A 24,832-nucleotide genomic window follows, 5' to 3' on the forward strand; every position below is an offset into this window, starting at 1 on the left:
CTGGGGGTTGCAGTAAGCCCACTCTTCTGTGCTGCTGCCTTCAGCGGTGAGCAGGCAGCCAGCTCTGAAGACAGCATCACTACCAGCAGCAGTGCAGAAGTAAAGATGGCAATATCATGCTATGCCATGCCATACTCCTGCATGCAGCAGCACTGCCTTCAGAGCTGGACTCCCAGCCAGCAGCCATAGCACTTCCTGCAGCCAGGGGAGGTTCCCAGAGATGTCTGACCCAGCCTCAGGAATGGCATGTGCAAAGAAAGTCCTGTCCCTCCCCAGGACTAGCAGCTGGAGCCTGGTGCTTGGGAGTTAAAGGGGCCTTGGTCTGGCTGTAGTGGGGGCAGGAGAGTGACCATAGGGCCCTACGCAGTTGCCCACTTGCTCACCTGTAAGGCCAGCTCTACCCCCCTTCAAAGTGACAACCCCTGCCCCATACCAGGCCACCTCACTTCTGCGCTGCTGCTGGCAGTGCTGCTGCCTTCAATGGTGGTCTCCCAACAAGCAGCTGCCCAACTCTGCAATCTGGTCTCCCCTACGCTAGCCAGATTTCACAGTCTGTGACCCATTTTTCATAGCCATGACTTTGATAGGGCCCTAGGTATATTAGAAGATGTAGTCCCTTTCAAAATAATAATACAAGTACTAGAGCTAGCTTAGTAATTCTACAGTTATATTGCCATATTTCTCATATTAGCTGGTTTGAGTCTAAAAGGAAGAGGCAGACTACTGCCCTATTTAAGGTCTCTGCTACAGTGAATCCTGACACAGTTAATTAGGGCTGAGTCATTACTAGTTATACTTAAAATTACTGATTTTTGTCCACTGTTCTCTCCAATTTAAAAATCTAATGTTCAATGGATTCTCAATGTATGATAGCAGGAGCAACTGTTTTTAAAAGCAGTGGCTGTACAATTTGTCTAAATGTATGTTACTGATGGAGGATTTTAGACAGTTCTGCAATTCATTAGCATCTCAGATAATTCACTGAGGAGAATAATAGCATCAGTTATAACTTACTAACACTGTCAAAACCACCTCCTGCCCAGCTGTTTTCACCAAATTTAACTGACTTTCAACTTCAAGACCCAAGCTAACAGTGATTTGGGTACAAGACCAGTTTGTATTCATTGAAAACATTGATGCTTTTATTTTTCTCTTTTGTCACTTTTAATATGCCACACTGACAGCCCTTCACACGTTACAGGAACTACCACAATACACATAAAAGAGAATGTAGTTCCTTGCTCTTCTTCTACAGCATAAGAGGGAATTATGCCCACAGCTGCCTTGAAAAGAGAACCAAGAGCCAAAAATGCTTGTGTGATCTAAAGCCATGTCAGATGTTTCTAACTGAATCCAGTACAATTTTTAAAAATACTACCCAATACATATCAGATTAGACTAGTGGCTGTTAATGTTAGGTGTTTTGGGCTCTTCAGTCCTGATTGGTTTAACAAATTAGGGCTTGTCTATACTTACTGTGGAATCGATGAGCGGCAATCGATACATCAGCAGTCAATTTAGCGGGTCTAGTGAAGTCCCACTAAATCGACCGCAGATCACTCTCCCATTGACTCTTGTACTCCACTGGATCGAGAAGAGTAAGGGGAGTCGATGTGATAGTGTCTCCCATCGACATAGCGTAGTGTGGACCCTGCGGTATGTAGATTTAAGCTACGTCAATTTGAATTATGCTACTCACTTAACTTAAATTGCATAGTTTAGATTGACTTTTTGCATAGCTTAGATTGACTTAGGCCTTGTCTACACTACAGGGGAAGATTGAGCTAAATTACACAACTTCAGCTACCTGAATAACGTAGCTGAAGTCGACGTACTTAGATCTACTTACGAAGGGGTCCACACTACGCTACTCTTCTCGATACAGTGGAGTACAGGAGTCAACAGGAGAGTGATCTGCGGTCGATTAAGCGGGTCTTCACTAGACCTGCTAAATCAACTGCCACAGTGCTGATTACTAATATTGGTATTGCAGTAGTGTTTACAGGCCTCAACTAAGCATCAAGGCCCACTGTGCGAGGCCCTGTCCATGCAACACAGCAACAGTCCCTGCCCTAAAGAACAGACAATCTAAGTGTTAATTGTTTCTGTAAGGCTAAATAATTATGCAATGAATTTTTAGCCCTTTGTTTATCTACTACAACACTTCACAGGTCAAGGTGGTTTAGACAACAGTTAGCTTATCCTACCTGGTCAAAACTCTTGTTTAACTGGGTCAAAGCAATATCATGCTTTTTCATTAGTTTCTGGTATTCTGCCAAGCTGTCTGCTTCCTTTGTGAGTTTCTCTAGACAAAGCAAAGTAGGCGAGGCATCAGATATGTGGCCATTAAAGCAATAGTTGAGCAAACTCTGTAACAGGTTACATTTATTTGCAAAATAAGTTCCAGTCAAGTTTTCATACCATAAACAAGTCTGCAGAGTAAAATGCAGTGCTTCATTCTGTTTGGTGCCTTCAAACCTGACCTCATATTGTACTCTTATAAAATCCTCCCACCTCTGTGGCAACAGTATTAAAGAGAACGGCTATGGAGGAACTACTAGAGTAGGGGTTCTCAAACTGGGGGTCAGAACCCCTCAGAGGGTTGTGAGCTGTCAGCCTCCACCCCAAATCCCACTTTGCCTCCAGCACTTATAATGGTGTTAAATATGTAAAAAAGTGTTTTTAATTTAAAAGGGGGGGTCACACATCAAGGCTTGCTACGTGAAAGGGGTCACCACTGTACTAGAGCATATGTAGCTGGCAGCAGAGCACACCTCCCTTCTATTACACTCTTTGCATAGTCTCTTTAGCTCTCGTCTAGTCTATAACTGTAGGAGAGGAAGGGTCCATTTCTGCCATGGAAAAAGTACTGTCTAGCCTGTGCCATGACAGGTTAAGCTTCCATGGGAAGTTTAAAGTTCCCATGTGCTGCAGGACACACTGTACTGTCGCACTCTGCTGCCTCCCACAGAGGCAGAAACTGGTTGCCAAGCTTCCCTCGGTGTGTTACTTAAAACTATTGCAGCCCCTTAGGCCGAGACACGTCAATCTATTTGGCTTGAGTCGGGAAGTCCCCCCTATGGTAGCTGACTCCGTTCAGTCAGTCAATCTGTGCCGCTGCTTCGCCCCTGCCCTGGCAGCCGCGCTGCAGGCGCAGCGTGAAACCGACACGGTGCCAACAACGTTTAACTCCGCGGGCGGCCGCTGTGACTGGAGAGGGGGCGGGCTCCCCGCGCGTCCCCTCGGCGAGCGGCTCCGCGGCCGGGGTGCAGGGGCAAGGCGCGACAGGCCTGGCAGACAGGGGCGCTGCCCCACGCGCGGAGCTCGCCCGCGTGACCAGAACGGGGCGCGGAGCGTAGGGAGCACCGGGAGGCCGCCCCTCGCCGGGCGCGTGAGCCTGCCCCGCGCGGCCCCTCCCGTTACCTAGCGCAGCCGCCATCCGCCCGTACGCCGCGTCGGAGGCGAGACACTGGGGCGCGCTCGCAGCCATACTCGCCCAGCCCAGCCCAGCCCAACAGTCAGAGGCTTGAGTCGCGCGCGCCTTCCCGCCAGCGCCCTCGAGACTCGTTCCCTAGCCCGCTATCATGTGACCCAGCGCTACTCATGTGACCTGCCCCCTCCTGGAGTGGCTGTCACGTGGCCGGGATGGGCCCTTTGATCTGTGGCTCGCGTGGCTGCTCCCCTCTCTCCTCCCCCGCCCCCTTTATCCTTCCTCTTCGCCATGGAGATGAGCGCGCGCACACACACGCCCCGTAGCAGGCAGGGTCTCGGGGCTGCTGCGGGCAGCGATGGGAGAAGGCGGGGACTCCAGTGCCCTGAGCTCTGAGCAGCTGCGGCTGGAGCTGGGGCAGGAGAAGCAGATGAAGTGAGTTCCCGTCCCAGAGCGGTGGGGAAAGGGGCCGCGCTCGGTGCCTGGAGCAGTGCCTGGGAATCAGCGTGGGACGTGCTGCGGGGTACGCTGGGGAAAGGCTCCTAGCGCGCTATAGAGGAGGTCAAGACTAGGGCCTGCCTGGTATAAGGTTGCCTAGTGCTTTCCATTGTAACACCCTGCTGTCAGGTGCTTCTAGCTTTGCCATCCCTTGAGCACTGGGGCTGAACTTCTCCAGGCTGGTGTCTGCGTGGGGCTGAGTTGTTTTGGGAAAAGGTCAGCCAAGGAGCTCCAGCTGTTTTAGAGAATGAGGCTAAGGAAATGTTTTCTCTTTGCTACAGTGTTCTCACAATCTTTGCTTTGAGATGCTCTAGCGCCTGCCTGCTTTGAAACAGGAGCTTGACATTTGGCCAGGGGTGGCCTTTGTGCTCGGGATGTACCTCTTGTCAGCCCCAGGAAGTTCACACCGATTTAACCAAGTTCTAAGCCTTTGAAAAATATGCACATGCTCATAGATTTTAGCAGCTAAATTCCCCAAAGATTCCATCTGTGCTGGGCATGCTCCAGCGCTCACAGCTCTGGGCTGCTGCAGACTGTGAGGGGTCGTCTAGGTACTTGAATTGAGAGCAGGGACCCTTGTTTTGTTTGTCTGTGCTCCAAGTGACCTACTGATAGTCTGGAGAAGGAAGCTGCCTGATGCATGCAGAGAGGGCAAGAGCTACATGGTCTGGGGGAAGTAGATGGGACACAGAGCTTGGGGGGAAGAAGCTGGGATTGGAGACTTTCGTGATAGAGGGAGTTGAGGTGGGAGGAGACTGGAACTGGCTGACAAATGAAACTGGGAGTTAGGAAGGGAAACGGGGGAGGACTTGGGAGTCACTAGGTTGGAGGAGACTGAGGCTACATCTACACTACAGGGGGGAGTTGATTTAAGATACGCAAATTCAGCTACGTGAATAGCGTAGCTGAATTCAACGTATCGCAGCCGACTTACCCCACTGTGAGGAGGGCGGCAAAATCGACCTCTGCGGCTTCCCGTCGACGGCGCTTACTCCCACCTCCACTGGTGGAGTAAGAGCGACGATTCGGGGATCGAATGTCGCGTCCCAACGGGACGCGATAAATCGATCCCCGGGAGGTCGATTTCTACCCGCCGATTCAGGCGGGTAGTGTAGACCCAGCCTGAGACTGAATGAGGCTTTAGGAGGCAGATTGGGACTCTCTGGGCAAAGAGAGTGGGAGGAGTGGAATTGGGAATAGTAGGCAAGGAAACTGGGATGGGAAGTCTGGAGAGGTGAAATTAAGATTTGCTGGGCAAAGAGACTAAAAGGGGGATGAGAAGCGTGAGGAGTGGAGACTGGACTGCCTAGGTGAGGCAAGTGGGACAAGAAGCCAGGGGTGAGGAAGAGACAGGACTAGGACACATTGAAGGGCCTGAGGCAGAAAGGGTCAAGCTTGAGGAAAATGGGTAGAGAACTCTGTGCCCACTAGAACACACTCCCTTCCAGAGTCTGGAATGGAACCCCAGATTCCTGAGTCTCACCATCCTTCTGCTGTCAGCAAATATTACTCCTGGGGGAATTGTGTGCCACTGCACACATGCCGCTTCTTGTTGGATGCAGAATTATTTTTTCTGCAGAAAATACATTCTGTGGAAGAAGTGCTGCAGTTCTGCCTTTCACCCACCAGAGGCTGCTGTGGCGCCAGAACAGCCCGCTGACCGGCACTCGCAGCAGGCTGCTTTCGTCAGAGCAGCCAGCCTGCCAATGGAGCCAGGTTAGGAGGCACAGTGGGGCACACAGGGCTGTGGGGAGGGGGGACGGGGGGGTCACAGACGGGGGTTCAGGAGGGCTAGTGGGGAGGACAGACTCAGATGTGGGCTCAGGAGTTAGTGGGCTGACAACATTGAGCCAGTGTCTGAATGGGAGGGGAGCTCTGGGACACATGGGGATGGGGGGTGCAGGGACACACAGGGTTGGGGGCAGATGTGCCTGATTGAATGGTAGAGGTTAGGTGTTAGTCAGGGTCTGTATGGAGGAAGCTCGCCAACTCCCTAACAATCCCTCCCCCTCCAAAAGAAACTGTTCCATACTTCTCCCACCCACACCAACAACCCTCCGGGTTCACTCCCAGGTTCCTTCCCTCTCCCTCAGCTCCTCTGTTACCCCTGACTCCCCCAAGCCTTTGCACCGCTTCAGAGGGATGTGGGAAATACGTTTCTGAGTTGTAGTTTAAATGAATTACTCAAAGTTCTATATTAATATGCCTAGTAAGGAATCCATTTGCCCCCCCCCCCCCCCCCCAAAAAAAATTCCTCAATCTTTTTTTGTCTGTATTGTTATGGACATACTTGCTGACAATATTTTGAAATAAATTACCAAAATAATTGAAACTGGCATGATCATATTGTGTTATGTTGACAAATAAAATATGCAGAATTTTGTAGAATTTTAAAATATTGTGTGCATAACTTTTAATTTTTTTGGTGCAGAATTCCCCCAGGAGTAAAATATCTCTGAAACCCATTGGCTCCTTCTTTTGGGGTGGGAGCAGCAGTCGCCGGATACCCTCATGATCTTCTTGCCTCTAACCCTGCCCTCTCATGCATTTATCTGAACTCTCTCCATCCTCCTCATGCTTTCCTTGCAGTATGCTAACTCTCTGACTTTCTCCCTTCCTGTTGGTGTCTTCTGTTCAAACCAGCAACTGTTTTGTTACCCGCCTGCCCCTGTGCCCCTCCTCCCAAATCTGAAGTGGATGGGGCCAAAGAGTGACTGGAGCAAGGAGTAAATTAGGACTTCTCTCCACTCTCCTCTTCCCCCTGGTGACTTCCAGCCTCCTTGGGTTATCTGGCCCAACCTCCTCTTGGACTGAGGGCTTACTTTGAAACCCTTGACATTTGCAGGCACCAGCTTCCCCACAATTGGTTCCTTCCCTATCTCTTCCCTGATATGTCAGCTTCCCATCCCCTGTTTGCCTTCCTACTTCTCTGATCATTGATTTGGCTGTTTAGATGCTGTCATTTTACTGAAAACTGATGTCATTTCTGGTACCAGCAATATGGTAGTCCTGGAGATACTGCTTGAGTCCTCTTTTTCTCCCACTCTGGGCTTCACGTATTCTGTCATGTTGTATCCTATACTTGGAACAGTTGCCATTTTCTTGTTCACCCATATCCCTCATTCTCTTCCTCTCCTTAAACCTCACTTTTCCAGTGCCCTTTCTATCTTTTTCTCATCTGTAATCCTTTTTCCTTACCTTACGTTCCTGTTAATCCAGTGTTTTTGTTCACTTTAGGCTCCAGTCCTGTAATCATGTCTGCACAAACTGGTGGTGTCTTTGCAAATTTAAGAGTCCACCTGCATGGCTCAGTCTGTTTATTTGGGGGACTGTGTACTGAGCCTAATGGCCTGCTATGCAAGGCTGAGAGCTTCTTAATGAGGCTTTGATCCCTTAACTAGGGGACAGAGATACTCATGAAGACCAGGGCTTTAAAAAGTGCGCTCCGAAGTGACCGGACGAGGTAGCGAACAGGAGCAGCTAACACTGGAGTTTTGAGGGGGAGTTTGAGGTGGGGCTAGATACACTCAACGTTCTTTAAATTTAAAGCCAAAAATACCCCCTGATTAAAAACAAAACATCAACAAAGAAATGAGCTGCAGGAGTAAAAAGAGAATGCAGGCGAAAGTTCAGCAACAGAATGGGGGCTATCCAGTTTATTGCACCCAATGTAGCATGTATTATTACCTGCCCAATGGGCAGGTGGCGTATATATGCATTCGGTGCAAGGAGTTTCTGTCCCTCAGAAACCATGTACGGGCTTTGGAGACCAGAGTGGCTGACAGCCTCTGTGCTATTGAGGAGGATGAAAGTCTCAGGGAAGGAGAATATCCAACTGGAGCAGAGGAAAACGATACCATAGTTGGGACCTTCCTTCCAGATAAAGTGGTGGTATCCTCTCGCACTGAGGATACCTCTCCGGGAGAGGGAACTCCAGTTATTAGGAAGAGACAGGTAATGAGGGATTCGATCATTAGAAACATACATAGTTGGGTTTACGATGACCGGAAGAATTGCATGGTGACTTGCTTGCCTGGCGCAAAGGTTGCGGCTCTCAAGATATCTAGATAGACTTATGTGTAGTGCTAGGGAGGAGCTGGTGGTCATGGTACATGTACAGTGACCTAGGGAAGGATAGGAGAAAGGTCCTAGAGGCCAAAGTTAGGCTGCTAGGTAAGAGACTGAAGTCCAGGACTCCATGGTAGCATTCTCTGAAATGCTTCCAGTTTCACACGCAAGGCCAGTTAGACAGGCAGAACTGCAAGGTCTCAATGTGTGGATTAGACGGTGGTGTAGGGTAGGGAGGAGGGGTTTAGATTTATTAGGAACTGGGGAAACTTTTGGGAAAGGGGGAGCCTATACAAGAAGGATGGGCTCCACCTAAACCAAAATGGAACCAGATTGCTGGCACTTAAAATTAAAAAGATCATAGATCAGTTTTTAAAGTAAGGGCTGGGGGAAAGCCGACAGGTACAGCAGCGTATGTGGTTCGGACAGAGACATCTCTGAGGGGAGGATTTATTAATGGAGATTCTCTGTGTCCTAATGAGGAGAGGATGGAAGATGATAAAATATGGGTAGGATCTGATGAGAAACAGTCAAATAAAAAAGAGTCCCATTCAATTACATCATGTAATGGCAGACAGATAAGTAGTGACAAGTTTTTAAAGTGCTTGTATACAAATACTACATAATAAGATGTGTGAACTAGAGTGCCTCGTATTAAATGAGGATATTGATGTAATAAGCATTGCAGAAACTTGGTGGAATGAGGATAATCAATGGGACACAGTACTACCAGGGTACAAAATATATCGGAAGGACAGAACAGGTCATGCTGGTGGGAGGAGTGGCACTAAATGTGAAAGAAATCATAGAATCAAATGAAGTAAAAATCTTAAATGAACCAAACTGTATCATAGAATCGCTAAGGATAATAATTCCATGCTCGAATAACAAGAATATAGCCGTAGCCATATATTACCGACCACCTGACTAGTATGGTGATAGTGACTGTGAAATGCTCAGTTTGATTAGAGTGGCTATAAAAATAAAAAACTCAATAATAATGGGGGATTTCAACTGTCCCCATATTGACTTGAGTACATATCACCTCAGGATGGGATGCAGAGATAAAGTTTCTTGACACCTTAAATGACTGCTTCTTGGAGCAGCTAGCCTTGGAACCCACAAGAGGAGAGGCAGTTCTTGATTTAGTCCTCAGTGGAGCACAGGATCTGATCCAAGAGGTGAATATAGCTGGACCGTTTGATAATAGTGGCCATAATATAATTAAATTTAACATCCCTGTGGCGAGGAAAACACCACAGCGGCCCAGCACTGTAGCATTTAATTTCAAAAAGGGGAACTACACAAAAAAGAGGAAGTTAGTTAAACAGAAATTAAAAGGTACGGTGCCAAAAGTGAAATCCCTGCAAGCTGCATAGAAATTTTTTAAAAACACCATAATAGAGGCTCAACTTAAATGTATACCCCAAATTAAAAAACATAGTAAGAGAACCAAAAAAGTGCCACCGTGGCTAAACAACAAAGTAAAAGAAGCAGTGAGAGACAAAAAGGCACCCTTTAAAAAGTGGAAGTTAAATCCTAGTGAGGAAAATAGAAAGAAGCATAAAGTCTGGCAAATGAAGTGTAAAAATATAATTAGGAAGGCCAAAAAAAGAATTTGAAGAACAGCAAGCCAAAGACTCAAAAAGTAATAGCAATTTTTTTAAATAGATCAGAAACAGGAAGCCTGCTAAACAACCAGTGGGGCCACTGGACAATCGAGATGCTAAAGGAGCACTCAAGGATGATAAGGCCATTGCAGAGAAACTAAATGAATTCTTTGCTTTGGTCTTCATGGTTGAGGATGTGAGGGAAATTCCCAAATCTGAGCCATTCTTATTAGGTGACAAATCTGAGGAACAGTCGCAGAGTGAGGTGTCATTAAAGGAGGTTTTTGGAATAATTGATAAACTAAAGAGTAGTAAGTCACCAGGACCGGATGGTATTCACCCAAGAGTTCTGAAGGAACTCAAATGTGAAATTGCAGAACTACTAACTAGTTTGTAATGTATCATTTAAATCAGTTTCTGTACCAAATGCCTGGAGGATAGCTAATGTGACACCAATTTTTAAAAAAGGACTCCAGAGGTGACCTCGGCAATTATAGGCCAGTAAGCCTGACTTCAGTACCGAGCAAATTGGTTGAAGCTATAGTAAGGAACAGAATTGTCAGACACATAGATGAATATAATCTGTGGGGGAAGAGTCAACATAATTTTTGTAAAGGGAAATCATGCCTCACCAATCTACTAGATTTCTTTGAGGGGGTCAACAAGCAAGTGGACAAGCGGGATCCAGTGGCTATCGATATTTTCAGAAAGCCTTTGACAAGGTCCCTCACCAAAGGCTCTTAAGCAAAGTAGCTGTTATCGAATAAGACGGAAGGTCCTCTCATGGATTGGTAACTGGTTCAAATATAGGAAACAAAGGGTAGGAGTAAGTGGTCAGTTTTCAGAAGGGAGAGAGGTAAATGGTGATGTCTTCCTGAGGTCTGTACTGGGACCAGTCCTATTCAACATATTCATAAATGATCTGGAAAAAGGGGTAAACAGTGAAGTGTCAAAATTTGCAGGTGATACAAAACTACTCAAGATAGTTAAGTCCTAAGCAGACGGTGAAGAGCTACAAAAAGATCTCACAAAACTGATGATTGGGTAACAAAATGGCAGATGCAAAAATCAGCAAAGAGTCCTGTGGCACCTTATAGACATACATCTGTTAGTCTATAAGGTGCCACAGAACTCTTTGTTGCTTTTTACAGATCCAGACTAACACGGCTACCCCTCTGATACTTAAAATGGCAGATGAAATTTCATGTTGATAAATGCAAAGTAATGCACATGGAAAACATAATCCCAATTATACATATAAAATGATGGGGTCTAAATTAGCTATTACCACTCAATAAAGAGATCTTGGAGTCATTGTGGATAGTTCTCTGAAAACATCCACTCAATATACCGTGGCAGTTAAAATGCTAACAGAATGTTGAGACTCATTAAGAAAGGGATTGATAATAAGACAGAAAATATCATATTGCCTCTATATAAATCCATGTTACACCCGCATCTTGAATACTGCACGCAGCTGTGGTCGCCACATCTCAAAAAAAATATATTGGAATTGGAAGAGGTTCATAAAAGGGCAATAAAAATTATTAGGGGTATGGAATAGCTTCAATATGAGGAGAGATTAATAAGACTGGGACTTTTCAGCTTGGAAAAGAGACAACTAAGAGCAGATACGATAGAGATCTATAAAATTATGACTGGTGTAGAGAAAGTAGGTAAAGAAGTGTTATTTACTCCTTTTCAGAACACAAGAACTAGAGTTCACCAAATGAAATTAATAGGCAGCAAGTTTAAAACAAAAGGAAGTATTTTTTCACACAACGCAAAGTCAACCTGTAGAACTCCTTGCCAGAAGATGTTGTGAAGGCCAAGACTATAACAGGGTTCAAAAAAGAATTAGATAATATTGTTTTGCCTGTGTCTGAGTTTAGATTGTAAGGTGACAAGTACAATAGGAGTTATGTTCAAAAAAGAATTAGATAAGCTCATGGAGAATAGGTCCATCAATGGCTATTAGCCAGGATGGGCCGGGATGGTGTCCCTAGCCTCTGTTTGCCAGAAGCTGGGATTGGGCAACACTGAATGGATCATTTGATGATTACCTGTTCTGTTCATTCCCTCTGAGGACACCTGGCATTGGCCACTGTCGGAAGACAGGATACTGGGCTAGATGGACCTTTGGTCTGACCAACTATGGCCGTTTTTATGTTCTTAATGATCAGGACCTTAGATTGTAAACTGAATGGGGAATGTGTCTTAAGCTGTGTTTCTAAAGTGCCAAGATTTATATAGAGGAATATATGATTTTAAATACAGACGCTTGATACCTGAATGGGTGGAAATGCAAAAATGATGTCAGTTCTCAGTGGCTCCTTCCACTGTCAAATAGCTCATAAATGCTTGATTTAATCAAAGCTTAAATTTCCAATACAATTGACAGTTTGTATATTTTGAAGACATTTCACACTCTAAAGCTCTAAACTTTTTTTTTTTTTCAAATTAAAGCTTAATCTCCAGCTGTCCACCTCTGAAGGCAGCACCGCCGCCAGTAGCAGCGCAGAAGTAAGGGTAGTAGTACCATATCCCCTACAATACAACCCCCCCACACATTAACCTTGCGACACCCCCCCCCCACACACAACTCCTTTTTGGGTTAGGACCCCTACAATTACAACACCGTGAAATTTCAGATTTAAATAGCTGAAATCATCAAATTTACTATTTTTAAAATCCTATGACCGTGAAATTGACCAAAATGGACTGTAAATTTGGTAGGGCCCTAGCTATATACTATTTCAAACCCTGGGTTTAGCTGCTAGTTATTATATACTTTGATAATTAGTTTCTGAAGAATGAAATCTAAGTCGTCATAATATGTGGCCAAAAAGTATCTAGAAGAATGATTATTAGGCTCTAAGCAGTGAGTTCTGAGTTAAACTAAGATCAAAATTTCCAATAGCACTTTTCTCAGTTGTATGTATCAAGAACTAAGATAATCGTTAGTTCATTAGCTTAACACAGGATGTCTTGCCAGACAAATATTGATATCTAAAGATAGTATATGTTATCTTCTTATGAAAATGTCTCCAACTACAAAATTTCAGAAATGCCTCTATCTTTGTAAAGCACTGTAGCAACCCTAGAGAAAAATATTGTAATGATGGGACATTGGACAGAGTGCACTGGTGCTCTGAGGTGGTACAGAGAATTCTCTTTGAGATTGCATGGCTAGCGGATCTTGCTTACATGTTCAGAGTCATACTGATCACCATTTTGGGGATTGGGAAGGAATTCTCCTCCCAAGTTAGATTGGCAGGGACCTTGGGATTTTTGGTTTGTTTTGTGGGGGGTTGTTTTTGTTTTTCACCTTTCTCTGCAGCGTGAGTCTAGCTCACTTGCTAGGATCATCTACGTATGTCTCACCAAATCCTTTCCCTGCCATTGCAGGGGCCTCAGGCATTTGTGCACCTCAGTCCCTCCTATTCCCTGCCTGTGGCACACAGTAGTTTAGTCTTCTGAAGGCTGTAATATTTTAGTCTAATCCAGTTACTGGATTTACTACAGGGCAACTGAGTAGGGTTTAGTAGCCTATGTGCAGGGGGTCCGGTGGTCCCTTCTGGCCTCAATCTCTCCAGTGTAGATAATGGAATATAAGCACAAGGACACTTCATCTGTACATAAAATTAGTTAAAAAGTTAGATTTTGTTGTTAGTAAGAAGATTAATTATATAACCATTTAATTAACTTCTCTATCACAGGGAAATGCTTGAACTCTCAATATTTGAATTGAGAAACACGATAACAGAACTTGAAAAAAGACTTAGCAGTGTTGAGGATGAAGGTAAGTGAATAATAATTAATCTCGGCAGGATTCGATTTTAATCGAAAACTGTCAGTAAATGTGGATTTCAGCTGACACACTGACTGGAGTGAGTGAGTGGGTCCCTGACAGCACAGCTGTAGAGAGCTCCCTGTGCTGCCTCAAGGCAGTGACACCTGGTCCCTGTATGCTGGGGCGGGGGGCTGTGGTCCTGGCAGGGGTGAGCAGAGACTCCTGCTAGGACTGCATGGAGGAGGAGAGGAAAAGCTCCCTGCTGCAGGGGTGGCTACCGTTTGCTGAATGGCTCTGCACTCACCACCTGGGAGTGCCGGAGATCTCTGGTTTGCCATGCCAGTACTGCAGCCTTCTCCACATCTTAGGCCTGCAGGGATCAGTGTCACTGGCCCAGCGGTTGTGCAGGGAGCTCTCTGCAGCTCCGCTGTAATGGGAGTGGGGCTGTGACAGCAGAGGGCTCCCTGCACGCCATGGGCCCAGTGACACCGAATCCCTGCAGGCACAAGGTGTCAAGGAGACTCTGGTTCTGGTCCAGCAGAGCGGAGACCTCTGGCCAAGACTGCAAGGAGCAGGAGAGGAGACTTTGTCGTCCCTGGCCTCAGAGGAGGCAACCCTGCTGCTGAATGGCTCCATTTCTGGGCAAGAGCCATTCAGCAGCGTGGTGGCCTTTCCTGTAGCCAGGGGATTTGTCATCCTCCTGACCCTGGCCAGGGCTCTCTGCTCTTCCTCTCCAGGACCACAGCCTTCTCTGTACCTTTTGCCTGCAGGAATCTAGTGTCACTGGCCATGCAAGGGAGTTCTTTGCAGCTCTGCAGTCATGTTCCAGTTTGCTTGCTCTCCAGCCCTCCCCAGCCAGGAACTGCTTTTATAGTATGTACAGACATACATTTTAACAATGAGAGTAATTAACCACTGGAACAATTTACCAATGGTCATGGTGGATTCACTATTGCAGACAATTTTGAAATCAAGACTAGATTTTTTTTCTAAAAGATGCTCTAGGAATTATTGTTGGGAAATTCTATGGCCTGTGCTATACAGGAGGTCAGACTAGATCAGTGTTTCTCAAACTGGGGTCCACGGACCCCTGGGGGACCCCAAAGGTATTCCGGGGGTCCGTGGCCCCACTGATGAACTCCTCCCACACCGTCCCTCAACTCCTCCCCCTTCCTCTATTTCCAGGAGGCTACTGAAGCCAAACCGGGAGATTTTAGGTGGTAAAAGTCCAGCGGTGCAGCGGGGCTAAGGCAGGCTCCCTACCTGCCCTTGCTCTGCACCATTCCCAAAAATGGCTGGCACGTCCCTGTGTCCCCTGGGGGAGGCAGGGAGGTTTCCGCGCACTCCCCCCACCCCAAGTGCCGACTCCGCAGCTCCCATTGGCCAGGAACTGTGGCCATTGGGAGCTATGGGGGCAGTGTCAGCAGGCAGGGGCAGCGCCCGGAGACTCGCTGGCCCCTCCAGCCAAGAGCCGCTGCCAGAGAGATGTGGCAGTCGCTTTTGGGAGCCGCCTGAGGTAAGCGTCACCTGACCGGAGTCTGCAACCCTCACCCCCTCCCGTACCCCAATACCCTGCCACAGCCCAGAGCCCACACCCCGCACCCAAACTCCCTCCCAGAGCCTGCACCCCTCACCCCCTACTGCATCCAAACTCCCTTCCAGAGCCCACACCCCCTCGTGCACCCAAACTCCCTCCCACAGCCTGAACCCCTCACCCCCTCCTGCACCCCAACCCCCTGCCTCAGCCTGGTGAAAGTGAGTGAGGGTGGGGGAGAGTGAGCGATGGAGGGAGGGGGGATGGAGTTAGCGGGGGAAGGGAAAAGGTGGGGAAAGGGTGGGGCCTTGGGGGAAGGGGTGGATTGGGGGTGGGGCCCGGGGCTGAGCAGGGGGGTTTGGGGGTCCCTGAAAATTTTTAAATCAAAATGGGGATCCTCTGGTTGCTAAAGTTTGAAAACCGCTGGACTAGATGATCACAATGGTCCCTTTTGGCCTTGGAATCTATGAATCTTGAAGATGTAAAATAAAGTCATAATAAAGACTACAAAAGTACATTAGCCATGTATTTTATATTATTTCACATATCATGAATGAAAAATATAAAAAACATAAGTTTCAGTTACTGAATGAGATCCTGACCTCACTGGGTATGTCTACACTGCAGTGTAAGACCGTGTTTGTCCCCACCCCTTTGTGTCTACACTGCGATTGCACTAACCAAGAGCGTAGACCCAAGGTTCCAGGACCCTGCAGGGCTATCAGGTCCAAGTTGAAATCAAGCTGGGACCCAGGGTCCGAGCCTTATTGCTTTGCAGTGTAGCCACAGCCCCATTTGACTCAGGCCCCCAGAGTCATCCGGAGTATCCCACAATTCCATGGGATAACTTCTTTAGTCCTCTCTATCCCAACAATTTGCAATCTACTCTATTGAAAATAGAAACACCCCTTCCCCTGGGAAACGGCAGCAGCTCAGGTCAGTGTTAATCCATTCTGTTCTGATTGCTGATCTGCAGACATACTATCAGAGAGCTTCCCCTGGGTTTGTAATGCAGAGCAAACTGATCAAGCCTTTTGCAGAGTGAGCTGCTTCCTGGTAACGTGCAGAGCAGGCAGTAAAGTTTTCCCACAGTGCACCACGTTTCTAGAGCTAGAGCGGGTCTCATTTCAGAGGGCAGGGGGCGAGCTAAGGGGTTCTGGGATACGGTTACTGTGACTCGGGTCTGCCCACTGACTGCAGTGTGGACACCAGAGCCTTACAGTCCAGCACAGGACATGAAATTCTTAATTTAGGGTTAAAATACAATGTAGATGCTCAAGCCCAGGGGTTCCTGGACATGGGTCAGCTGACTCGAGTCCCACTAATCCTGGGTTTACATTGCAGTGTAGATGCACCCACAGAAGTAAATTGCAAAACTCCCATTGACTTCCAGGGGGCCAGTATTTCACCTAGTATCTTTTTCAAGTTCCCTTGTTTGTAAATGGACACTTTCTTGGTTACACAAATGTGGGGTGCCAGGCTCCAAAAGGAGGTGGAGTCATTCTGAAAAAGGCAATTTCTAATTCTAGTGGTATGAATTAAATTTTGGAAATAAATATAGTAACTTTGTGCTTCTTTTGAGGTAATGAATGGAAAACCAGGTATGAGACACAAGTAGAATTGAACAGACAACTAGAAAGGCAAACTGGTCTTCTTCAAGAAAAGATGGAACATATTTGTGGAAATCCAACAGGTAGAAATGTGCATTCATAGATATATTAATATATAATTTTATGAATACTAGAGAAAAATGTCAAGGTATCACATATTTTGCTTATTTACAGATAGATTGTCTTCTATTCGCTCCTTTGATCAAATGCCTGTGGTGAGTAGATTGGTGTTTAATTGCATAAGCATCTAACAATTCATTGTAGCTAAGGAAATTATTAAATAATTTCAGCCATTTGCAGCCCAGAAAAAAATCAGTGACTCTATCCAGAAGCCACAAAAATCAACCCATTTATTTTTTCATTGTTTCACCTCTGCAATTGTTTATAAACTTGTAAGACCTATAGTAAAACAAGTAAATAGGGGATACATAAGGCATGAATCCTGGGATATATTATTTTACATATTACAGTGGGAGTTTTTACTGAGTAAAGACTGCATGATTGGGTGCTAAATCATGAGTCAAATCTGGACAGTTTCAATTCATAATTTATATAACGTATATTCTCGATGCATTTAGTACTATTACAAATACATTGTACACAACATATTTATGGGGAAATCCTCACTGTAGAATAAATGTTATATTTGTACAATACAAAATGGTTTAAGCATTTTAATTTCTTTAACTTCACTTCCTCCAAAGCCATGCAGACTTCACATTCACCCAAAGACCGAAAAATTGACCAGTATGAATGAGGCTGGTTAGAGAATGGCACAGAGACCTTCACCCATAATGTGGGTGCACAAGGGGGCAGAGTGAAAACAAAGTTGAATTCTATATTTTTCTTTTGTTTTTTAACCTCTCAAGCTCCAGATACTCTTACTTTAAGGCCCTTTGCTCCTCCCATTCTGTTGTCCATCGGGGGACTAAGAAATAAAGAATCAATGTAATATAGGCAGAAGTAATATAAAGTACGGCAATGTGACACTGTGAAATGTTCCTTCCAGCTTGGGAGCTCACAGGAAAAACTCTGAGTGGTTCAGGCTTTCCAGATTGGATGGAAGGAGGTTGAGCCACGATGTAGCTGCATTGTATAGTAAGCTCTCTTCCCAACCCAGTTCATTTCCAAATGGAAGTGTGTGTTTTGGAATTAATACTGCTCCAAGCACAATTAAATTCTCTCTATAGCTTTGACCCCCTTAGATGGAGGTTTGGGCACATCTAAGATGAAGGAAACCAATAACAGCACAATTTCTAAGGGATCTGTTCTGCCAGAAGGCAGAGGAGGAATCGAAAAAGGAGCATAGAGGGGCCTGCACTTTTTCATTGGTATCTAAGAAACTTCTGGGTTCCCAGGGTATGCCCCTGCCCTGTCCATGAGGCCTCCCTCACTCTTATTCCTCAGGAACTGCAGGTGTTCAGGCTTGCAGATTTATCCAAACCTTTTTTTTTTTTTTTTTGCTCCTGTAAGTTTATCTGTGAGAAAATGGAAATATTTAGCCCTTTGAGGATTAGAATGAGAAACTGACATTTCTTAATGGACAGGAGCAGGGAGATCAGCAGCTAGCCATTATCCTACTTATGTTCAGTATTTTTAATGTTATTTATTAAAACTTCAAAGTCCCAAACCTGCCATTACATATGAGATCCTATGAAGACATCCATATAATGTTTTTTCTAAATGATATGCTCTAGTTCAAACAGAAATTAATTCAGGGAAGTTTTATGGCCTGTGTTATACAAGGTCAGAGTAGATGATCACAGTGGTCTCTTCTGGCCTTGTGAGCTAAATAATGCTTCCAGTAGATATCATGTCAAACACAGACCAAGACGACCCAAAGAGCAAATTGATGCCAGTAATTATAAGCAAATATCATGTATATGTTTGCCAGACACCCACAACACATTGTCTGGCAAAAGTCTACTTTCTCCACATTCCACTCTCTGCTTTTAAAAGCTACAGGTCTTGTTTTGAGCACCAACAGGGTAATGACAAAAATAAGCACTCAGGTACCACGGCAATGAGCAAGTTATAAGCATCTAAATAGAATGGAATAGTTTACACCACGGCAAACTCTTGGATGGTGGATAAGGAAGCACACTGGATTTTCCATACCCAGAAATTGAAATAATTGCTTTCAAAGGTCAATACCATTGGCTGTATGGACTTGGAATATTGCTGAGGAATTTTTCCTTGTTTTGGAAATTGTGTAGTTCATTCATGTTTAAACACACAGGTATTATTTTGATGATCTCATTTTGATTTGAAATTTCCTGTGTGTTCATTTGTTTCCAAAAGTGATGATGGTGTCATCCCCTTCAAATAGCACAATAATATAGAACCAATAATACAAACCTTTACTTCTTTATAAGTGGAGATTAGAAAATCATTTCTGCATGTTAAGGTTGGATGTTGAAAAGCTCTGAAATAGAACTTCTATAGTGAAGACTGTTAGTCATAACTTCCTTTGTGCCCCAGTGAATAATACACAGGCTGTACTGTAATTCAGCAATAATTATGAAGAAATTGAAAAACAGTTCCTTTGAAACCTAGCCCAATGCGAATTTTACTTCCTCGTTAGATAAACCAGTTAGCATTTGTTCATTTCTTTTTTGTTAAGCAATATTATGTGAAATATACATAGGCTGTCTCCTAAATATCATTTCCATGCTAGGAGACAAAAATATTCATATTTTTTTTCTCTCCTTATAGTTACTGCAAGAAAGCCTCCCTAGACAGAGGCTTTATTATGCAAATAGAGGAAGGCATACTGCAGAATCAGTTCAGAAGAACACACTTCAGATAGCATTGCCTTAGCAACGCTCTAGTTAAGATTAGCTGCGGAACCAGGGTTTCTATTATAAATCACTGTGTTCAGCATTGTCCAGCATCATGATTGAGGAAATTCAGAAATTATTGTTCAGGCATTTGCTTTGCAAAACTGCATTGTAGTGAAAATGCTGGATACATATTAGCCACATACAGGCCATCCCTGTGCCTTACTGGGGTTCTGCAATTGATGTTACACCACTAGCAAAGTGTGTGCGATGGTGTCACATTGGAGAAAGAGCTGAAAACACAACACAGACTGGGTATCTGGATCCTAAGAAGACGTATGTTGAAATTGTTCTCTGAGCCTTTGTGTGGGGGACATCAGCACTTTGCCAAGGTGGAGGAAATTTTGACAATTCCCTTAGCGGGTCACCTTTCACTGAACTTCACTGACCTGGTTTGCTTAAGTCTCAAATAGGGGTGTGTGAAAAGTGTGTCTGAGTTTCCTTCTCTTTGCAAACTTCAAATACCAGCTTGGAAAAGGGTCTGCACCGGTCCCTGAGATGTCCCTGATACAGTTTAGGAAGGCAGCAAGCTGGTCCCTGGTATCAAAAAGGTTGAGAAATACTTCTCTAGACCTCTACAACATACCTTATGTGTCCAGGAGACCCCTGTTAACCTAGCTTCCCCTGCCTCATTGCCATCCTGGTATGGGATGTTGTTCCTTTGATATCTTTGGTCACACCAAGTGGTTACTTTCCTTGTCTTTATATGGTCTTCAGTGGGGCAGGAAACACCTGCTTTTTCTCAGCAAGGCAATAGGAGCAGAGGAAAATCCTGCTACCAGCCCTTCTTATAGCTATACAACTGGGAATTATAGGTCTTCTGTTCCCTAGCTTGTGGCTGGGCAGAAACACTGGTGGTTCCCTAGCATCTCCTGGGTTGGCTCGGGAAAGAGGGTGCTCCTTGGAACTTGATGTTCATGTAGAACCTGAACCAGTCTGTGCCAGCCCCTGAGCCAAACAAACTGACCCCGGCAGAGTTCATGCAGCCTGTCATAATCTTCATATTATTTTTTAATATAGCTTTAATGTGAATTATTATATTAGCCACAAGGGGGCACTTGGTATTTAAATATGCATAGCCCTCCTGGGTTCAGCTATACTGAAACCTTTAGTGTTCAGTGCACAAAATCTCACGTGTACAGTATATGCAGAAACATGCTTTGCTAAAGAACTTTAATATTTCATTTTGTCACAGTAATTATTACAGTAGGAAATTAGTGACAGTTTATCAATAGAGCTAAAAATGGAGTTCAATTTCAGTAACATGAAAGATGCAGCATTACTTTTTGCACTAGGTTTTAGATTTAATTACTTCAGCTGATAGACATACCTCCTAGTGTTGGAAGGAAAAGAGTTTATTTTCTGTGTGAAACTACATGTGATTTCAAATGTCAAGTAGAATAGATTGTAGAGGCTTCATGGTTTTTTTTAACGTGCCAAACAAATGTATTGCTTATGTGGCTACCTGGTAGAGGAAAATCGAAGAGGATTAAGGCTGGAGTGAATTGCCGCTAGACCATTAGACAGCTCAAGTCAGTCTCTGGTGAAAGTAAGTTTTCTACGCTGACGATGTCACCTGTTTGTCACTGTGGATATGGAGGAGTGATTGATGGAAATTGTCATCTGCATTCCTAGTGGAAGCAACACACTGAAAAATCCACTGTGAAAACAGCTTGTGTGGGTGGTTTTAAAATCCAACTGTAATATAAATCTGCATAATTTCATTTGCTGGCAGGTGTTAAGACAACAGCATACTTCGGAGGGAATAAAAAAAGAAAAAGCGTGGGGATAAATGCAGAAAAAATTGGGGGGGTTTCCCTTTACTGTGAAGCTTTGGATATTGGTCACTGCTGGAAACTAGACTTGATGGATCATTGGGCTAATAACATATTTGCTAGTGAAGAATTCAGTTATGTAAAGAAGTCTCTCAAGGTATTATTTTAAAATTGCAGCATGTCTTTTAGCCCATCAACTCACTCAGAGTGACTTGACAGGCAGTTTAATGAAAACTAAGAATTTTAAATCCCTTAGTCAGCTTATGTCTCCTTTCCAGGAATACATTGTCCGGCTATTCAGGGTTTAGCAGAAGAAGCTGTTAATAAACCTTAATTTACAAGAATGACAATATTTAATTAAACCAATTTCAGCAATAAAGTTATCCTGACTTTTTCAGGGTTTAGATCAGAATTTATCCCACCCATTCAATCTTGAGGCTAGGTGGCAGCATATTCTCACAGGTCAGTACTGGATAAAGTCAGGGAGATAATGGTATGGAGGTCACTCTGGTGCACCCCCTGCAGTCAGTCACAACACCACAGGTGAGTCCCTGCCTCAGTTTCCTTTTTTGGGCTATCAGTTAGTTCAGTAAGGCCCACATATAGTGAACGTTGCCCTTTCAGGAGTCCAGTTTATTTAACCAAAGTCTGAACATAGTATGGAAATTAACATAAGAATAGCCACACTGGGCTGGACCAATGGTTCATCTAGCCCAGTATCCTATCTTCCGACAGTGGTCTATGCCAGATGCTTCAGAGGGAATAAACAGAACAGTGCAATTATCATCAAGTGATCCATCCCCTGTTGTCCAGTCCCAGCTTCTGACAGTCAGAGGCTTAGACACCTACAGCATGGGATTGCTTCCCTTACCATCTTGGCTAATAGCCATTGATGGACCTATCCTCCATGAACTTATCTAATTCTTTTTTGAACCCAGTTATAGTTTTGGCCTTCACAGCATCCCCGGCAATGAGTTCCACAAGTTGACTGTACATTGTGTGAAGAAGTTCTTCTTTGTTTTGTTTTAAACCTGCTGCCTATTAATTTCATTGGGTGACAGATGGTTCCTGCGTTATGTGAAGGGATAAATAACACTTCCTTATTCACTTTCTCCACACCATCATGAGTGTATAGCTCTCTCTCATATCCCCCCTTAGTCATGTCTTTTCTAAGCTGAACAGTCCCAGTCTTTTCAATCTCTCCTCATATGGAAGCTGTTCTGTATCCTTAATCATGGTTTTTCCCTTCTCTGTACCTCTTCCATTTAAAATATCTTTTTTTTTTTTTTTTTTGAGATGGGGCAACCAGAAATGCACGGAGTATTCAAGATGTGAGCATACCATGGATTTATATAGTAGCATAATGATATTTTCTGTCTTATTATCTATACCTTTCCTAATGGTTCCTAACATTGTTAGTTTTTTTGGACTGCTACTGCACATTGAGCGGATGTTTTCAGAGAACTATCCACAACGACCCCAAGATCTCTTTCTTGAGTGGTAACAGCTAATTGGACCCCATCATTTTGTATATATAGTTGGGATTATGTTTTCCAATGTGCTGTACTTTGCATTCATCAATATTGAACTTCATCTGCCATTTTGTCATCCAGTCACCCAGTTTTGTGAGATCCCTTTGTAGCTCTTTGCAGTCTGCTGTAGACTTAACTATCTTGAGTAGTTTTGTATCATCTGCAAATTTTGCCACCTCACTATTTACCCCTTTTTCTAGTCATTTCTGAATATGTTGCCTAGCACTGCTCCCAGCAGGGCTGGTCTTAAACCAAATAGCACCCCAGGCAAGCAGTGTATTCGGTGCCCCCCCTCCATTTGTTAAACTTTTGAATACCTTATTTTTATTGCATTTGTAGTCCATTTCACGACTTTGATGCACGATTTGCATGTATGATTTATCCCTGTCATATAAGACGATAAATTTGCCCACTAGGATCTGTAAATCTGTATTTATTCATGCCATATATAAGCAAATTAAAAAAAAAGAATTTTGTCTAAGCGTATAGAAACTTTAATTTTAAGAATAACTGAAATGTACTAACATCAAGAAATTGAACTGTGCACCAACACTGGGTGGACAAGCATTAAAGAGAGTTACAGTAGGTGACAGCCTTAGAATGTCAACCCTAGTTAGGGTGACCAGATGTCCTGATTTTATAGGGACAGTCCCAATTTTGGGGGCTTTTTCTTATATAGGCACCTATTACCCCCCACCCCCATCCCGATTTTTTACACTTGCTCTCTTGTCACTCTAACCCTAGTCCTTTAGATCAAAAGGTCGTTTTTCTTGCCTTTGCTCTCGCAAAATGAAGCACAGCGTCAGAGAGATCCAAAGACTGGCCAATGGCCTTTTCAAGCGATAAAATAGAAAACCATGTCAGTCTCTCGATGGCCATGGTCGGTCGATAGAAGATATATTTTAATGAGCCTGAGCTTCGAAAAGCTGCGCTCACCACTCGCGACTGTGACTGGCAGCATGAACAGAATCCTCAAAGCTATCCATACATTAGACAAAATGTCCTTCAGCTCTGCATCATGAATCAATTGGAGAACTTGAAGTGGAGAGTGCTTCCCATGTGGCAAAATGTGACAGATGTTGTCCAATTCAACATAGAGGTCTTAATCATTGACATCCGAACATTTCCCATGTCTCTGTCCAGTGAAGGTCCATACAACTGTTCAAGAGTGTTTTCATATCCTCCGGCAGCTTACTAAGGTCATACAAAAAAACCCAGGTCTTTTTGTGGTACTTCATTTGTCCAAACCTTTCTTTAATAGACATTCAAGCAGTGTCAACAAGAGAGCAAAAAACCCTCCCTCTTGAATTTTTCTTCTGAGCTTCCCATCACCTCATCTCTGCCCTCGCAACCTAAATGTATATTTTTCCAATGAATCCAAGTTTCCTTGAAGACAGAATCAACTCCTAAGTTTTCCACCATTTCTCTGGCAGCAGAGATGGCATCTTCAAATCCATTCTCTCTGTAGGCCACAATGAAGTCAAGGCAGCTACTCATCAAAGTAGTAGCAGTCGCGATGTCCATCGATTGAGTTTTTAATGCCTTGCTTACAACATTTACTTGGAACAGGATATCATGCCAAACCACAACTGGTTTGCCAGACTTTACTCCTCATGTCAGATTCCGGCCTCAGCTTTACTCGACTGCATCGGTTCCATCAGGGCGTCATAAGCCTGCAGTAATGGAGCTTCTTTACAAACTACTCAATGTAGGTGCTCACGCATGACATCATTGTATTTCCCAAGGAGCTCTACCAAACCAAGGAAATTACTGTTATGTTCAGTGAGCAACTTATCCAACAAGCCCCGGAAAGCCAAATTACTCTCTGCAAGGAAGAGAGTAATTGAGATCAGACGCTCAAGCACATTCCTCAATTCACTGTTTTTATGTGTCTATGCATGTATTCTGCTTGAGCCTGGAGTAGACTCCATCCATTTGGAGTAGGCTGTAAAATGGCTAGGTGACTTTTCATGTAGCTTTAGAGCGTCAGCTAAGTTATGCCAGTAATTGTACCTGGAAAGTGCAAGCAACAATTTGGGGGGGAGGGATAGCTCAGTGGTTTGAGCATTGGCCTGCTAAACCCAGGGTTGTGAGTTCAATCCTTGAGGGGGCCACTTAGGGATCTGGAGCAAAATCAGTACT

At 44.5% G+C, this 24,832-nt stretch overlaps 1 protein-coding gene across 10 annotated transcripts in view; it reads left to right on the forward strand.

Moving 5' to 3' along the window:
• Positions 1 to 3,646: 3,646 nt before the first annotated feature.
• CCDC169 (coiled-coil domain containing 169) overlaps positions 3,647 to 24,832 on the forward strand; it is a 41,022-nt gene continuing 19,836 nt past the window's right edge. For 2 of the 10 annotated variants that reach the window (XM_065581332.1, XM_065581333.1), the window contains exons 1-5: positions 3,647 to 3,865; positions 12,073 to 12,129; positions 13,326 to 13,408; positions 16,516 to 16,626; positions 16,718 to 16,758. In XM_065581332.1, coding sequence (XP_065437404.1) covers positions 3,789 to 3,865; positions 12,073 to 12,129; positions 13,326 to 13,408; positions 16,516 to 16,626; positions 16,718 to 16,758 — 369 coding nt within the window. In that variant the 5' untranslated portion in view covers positions 3,647 to 3,788. Of the gene's footprint in view, positions 3,954 to 5,506; positions 5,645 to 12,072; positions 12,130 to 13,325; positions 13,409 to 16,515; positions 16,627 to 16,717; positions 16,759 to 24,832 lie in introns of those variants that run through there. The other 8 variants (XM_065581337.1, XM_042842791.2, XM_065581336.1 and 5 more) reach the window with 8 other exon arrangements.

The sequence above is a fragment of the Chrysemys picta genome, chromosome 1, assembly GCF_011386835.1.
Source record: "Chrysemys picta bellii isolate R12L10 chromosome 1, ASM1138683v2, whole genome shotgun sequence".
Lineage (NCBI taxonomy): Eukaryota > Metazoa > Chordata > Testudines > Emydidae > Chrysemys > Chrysemys picta.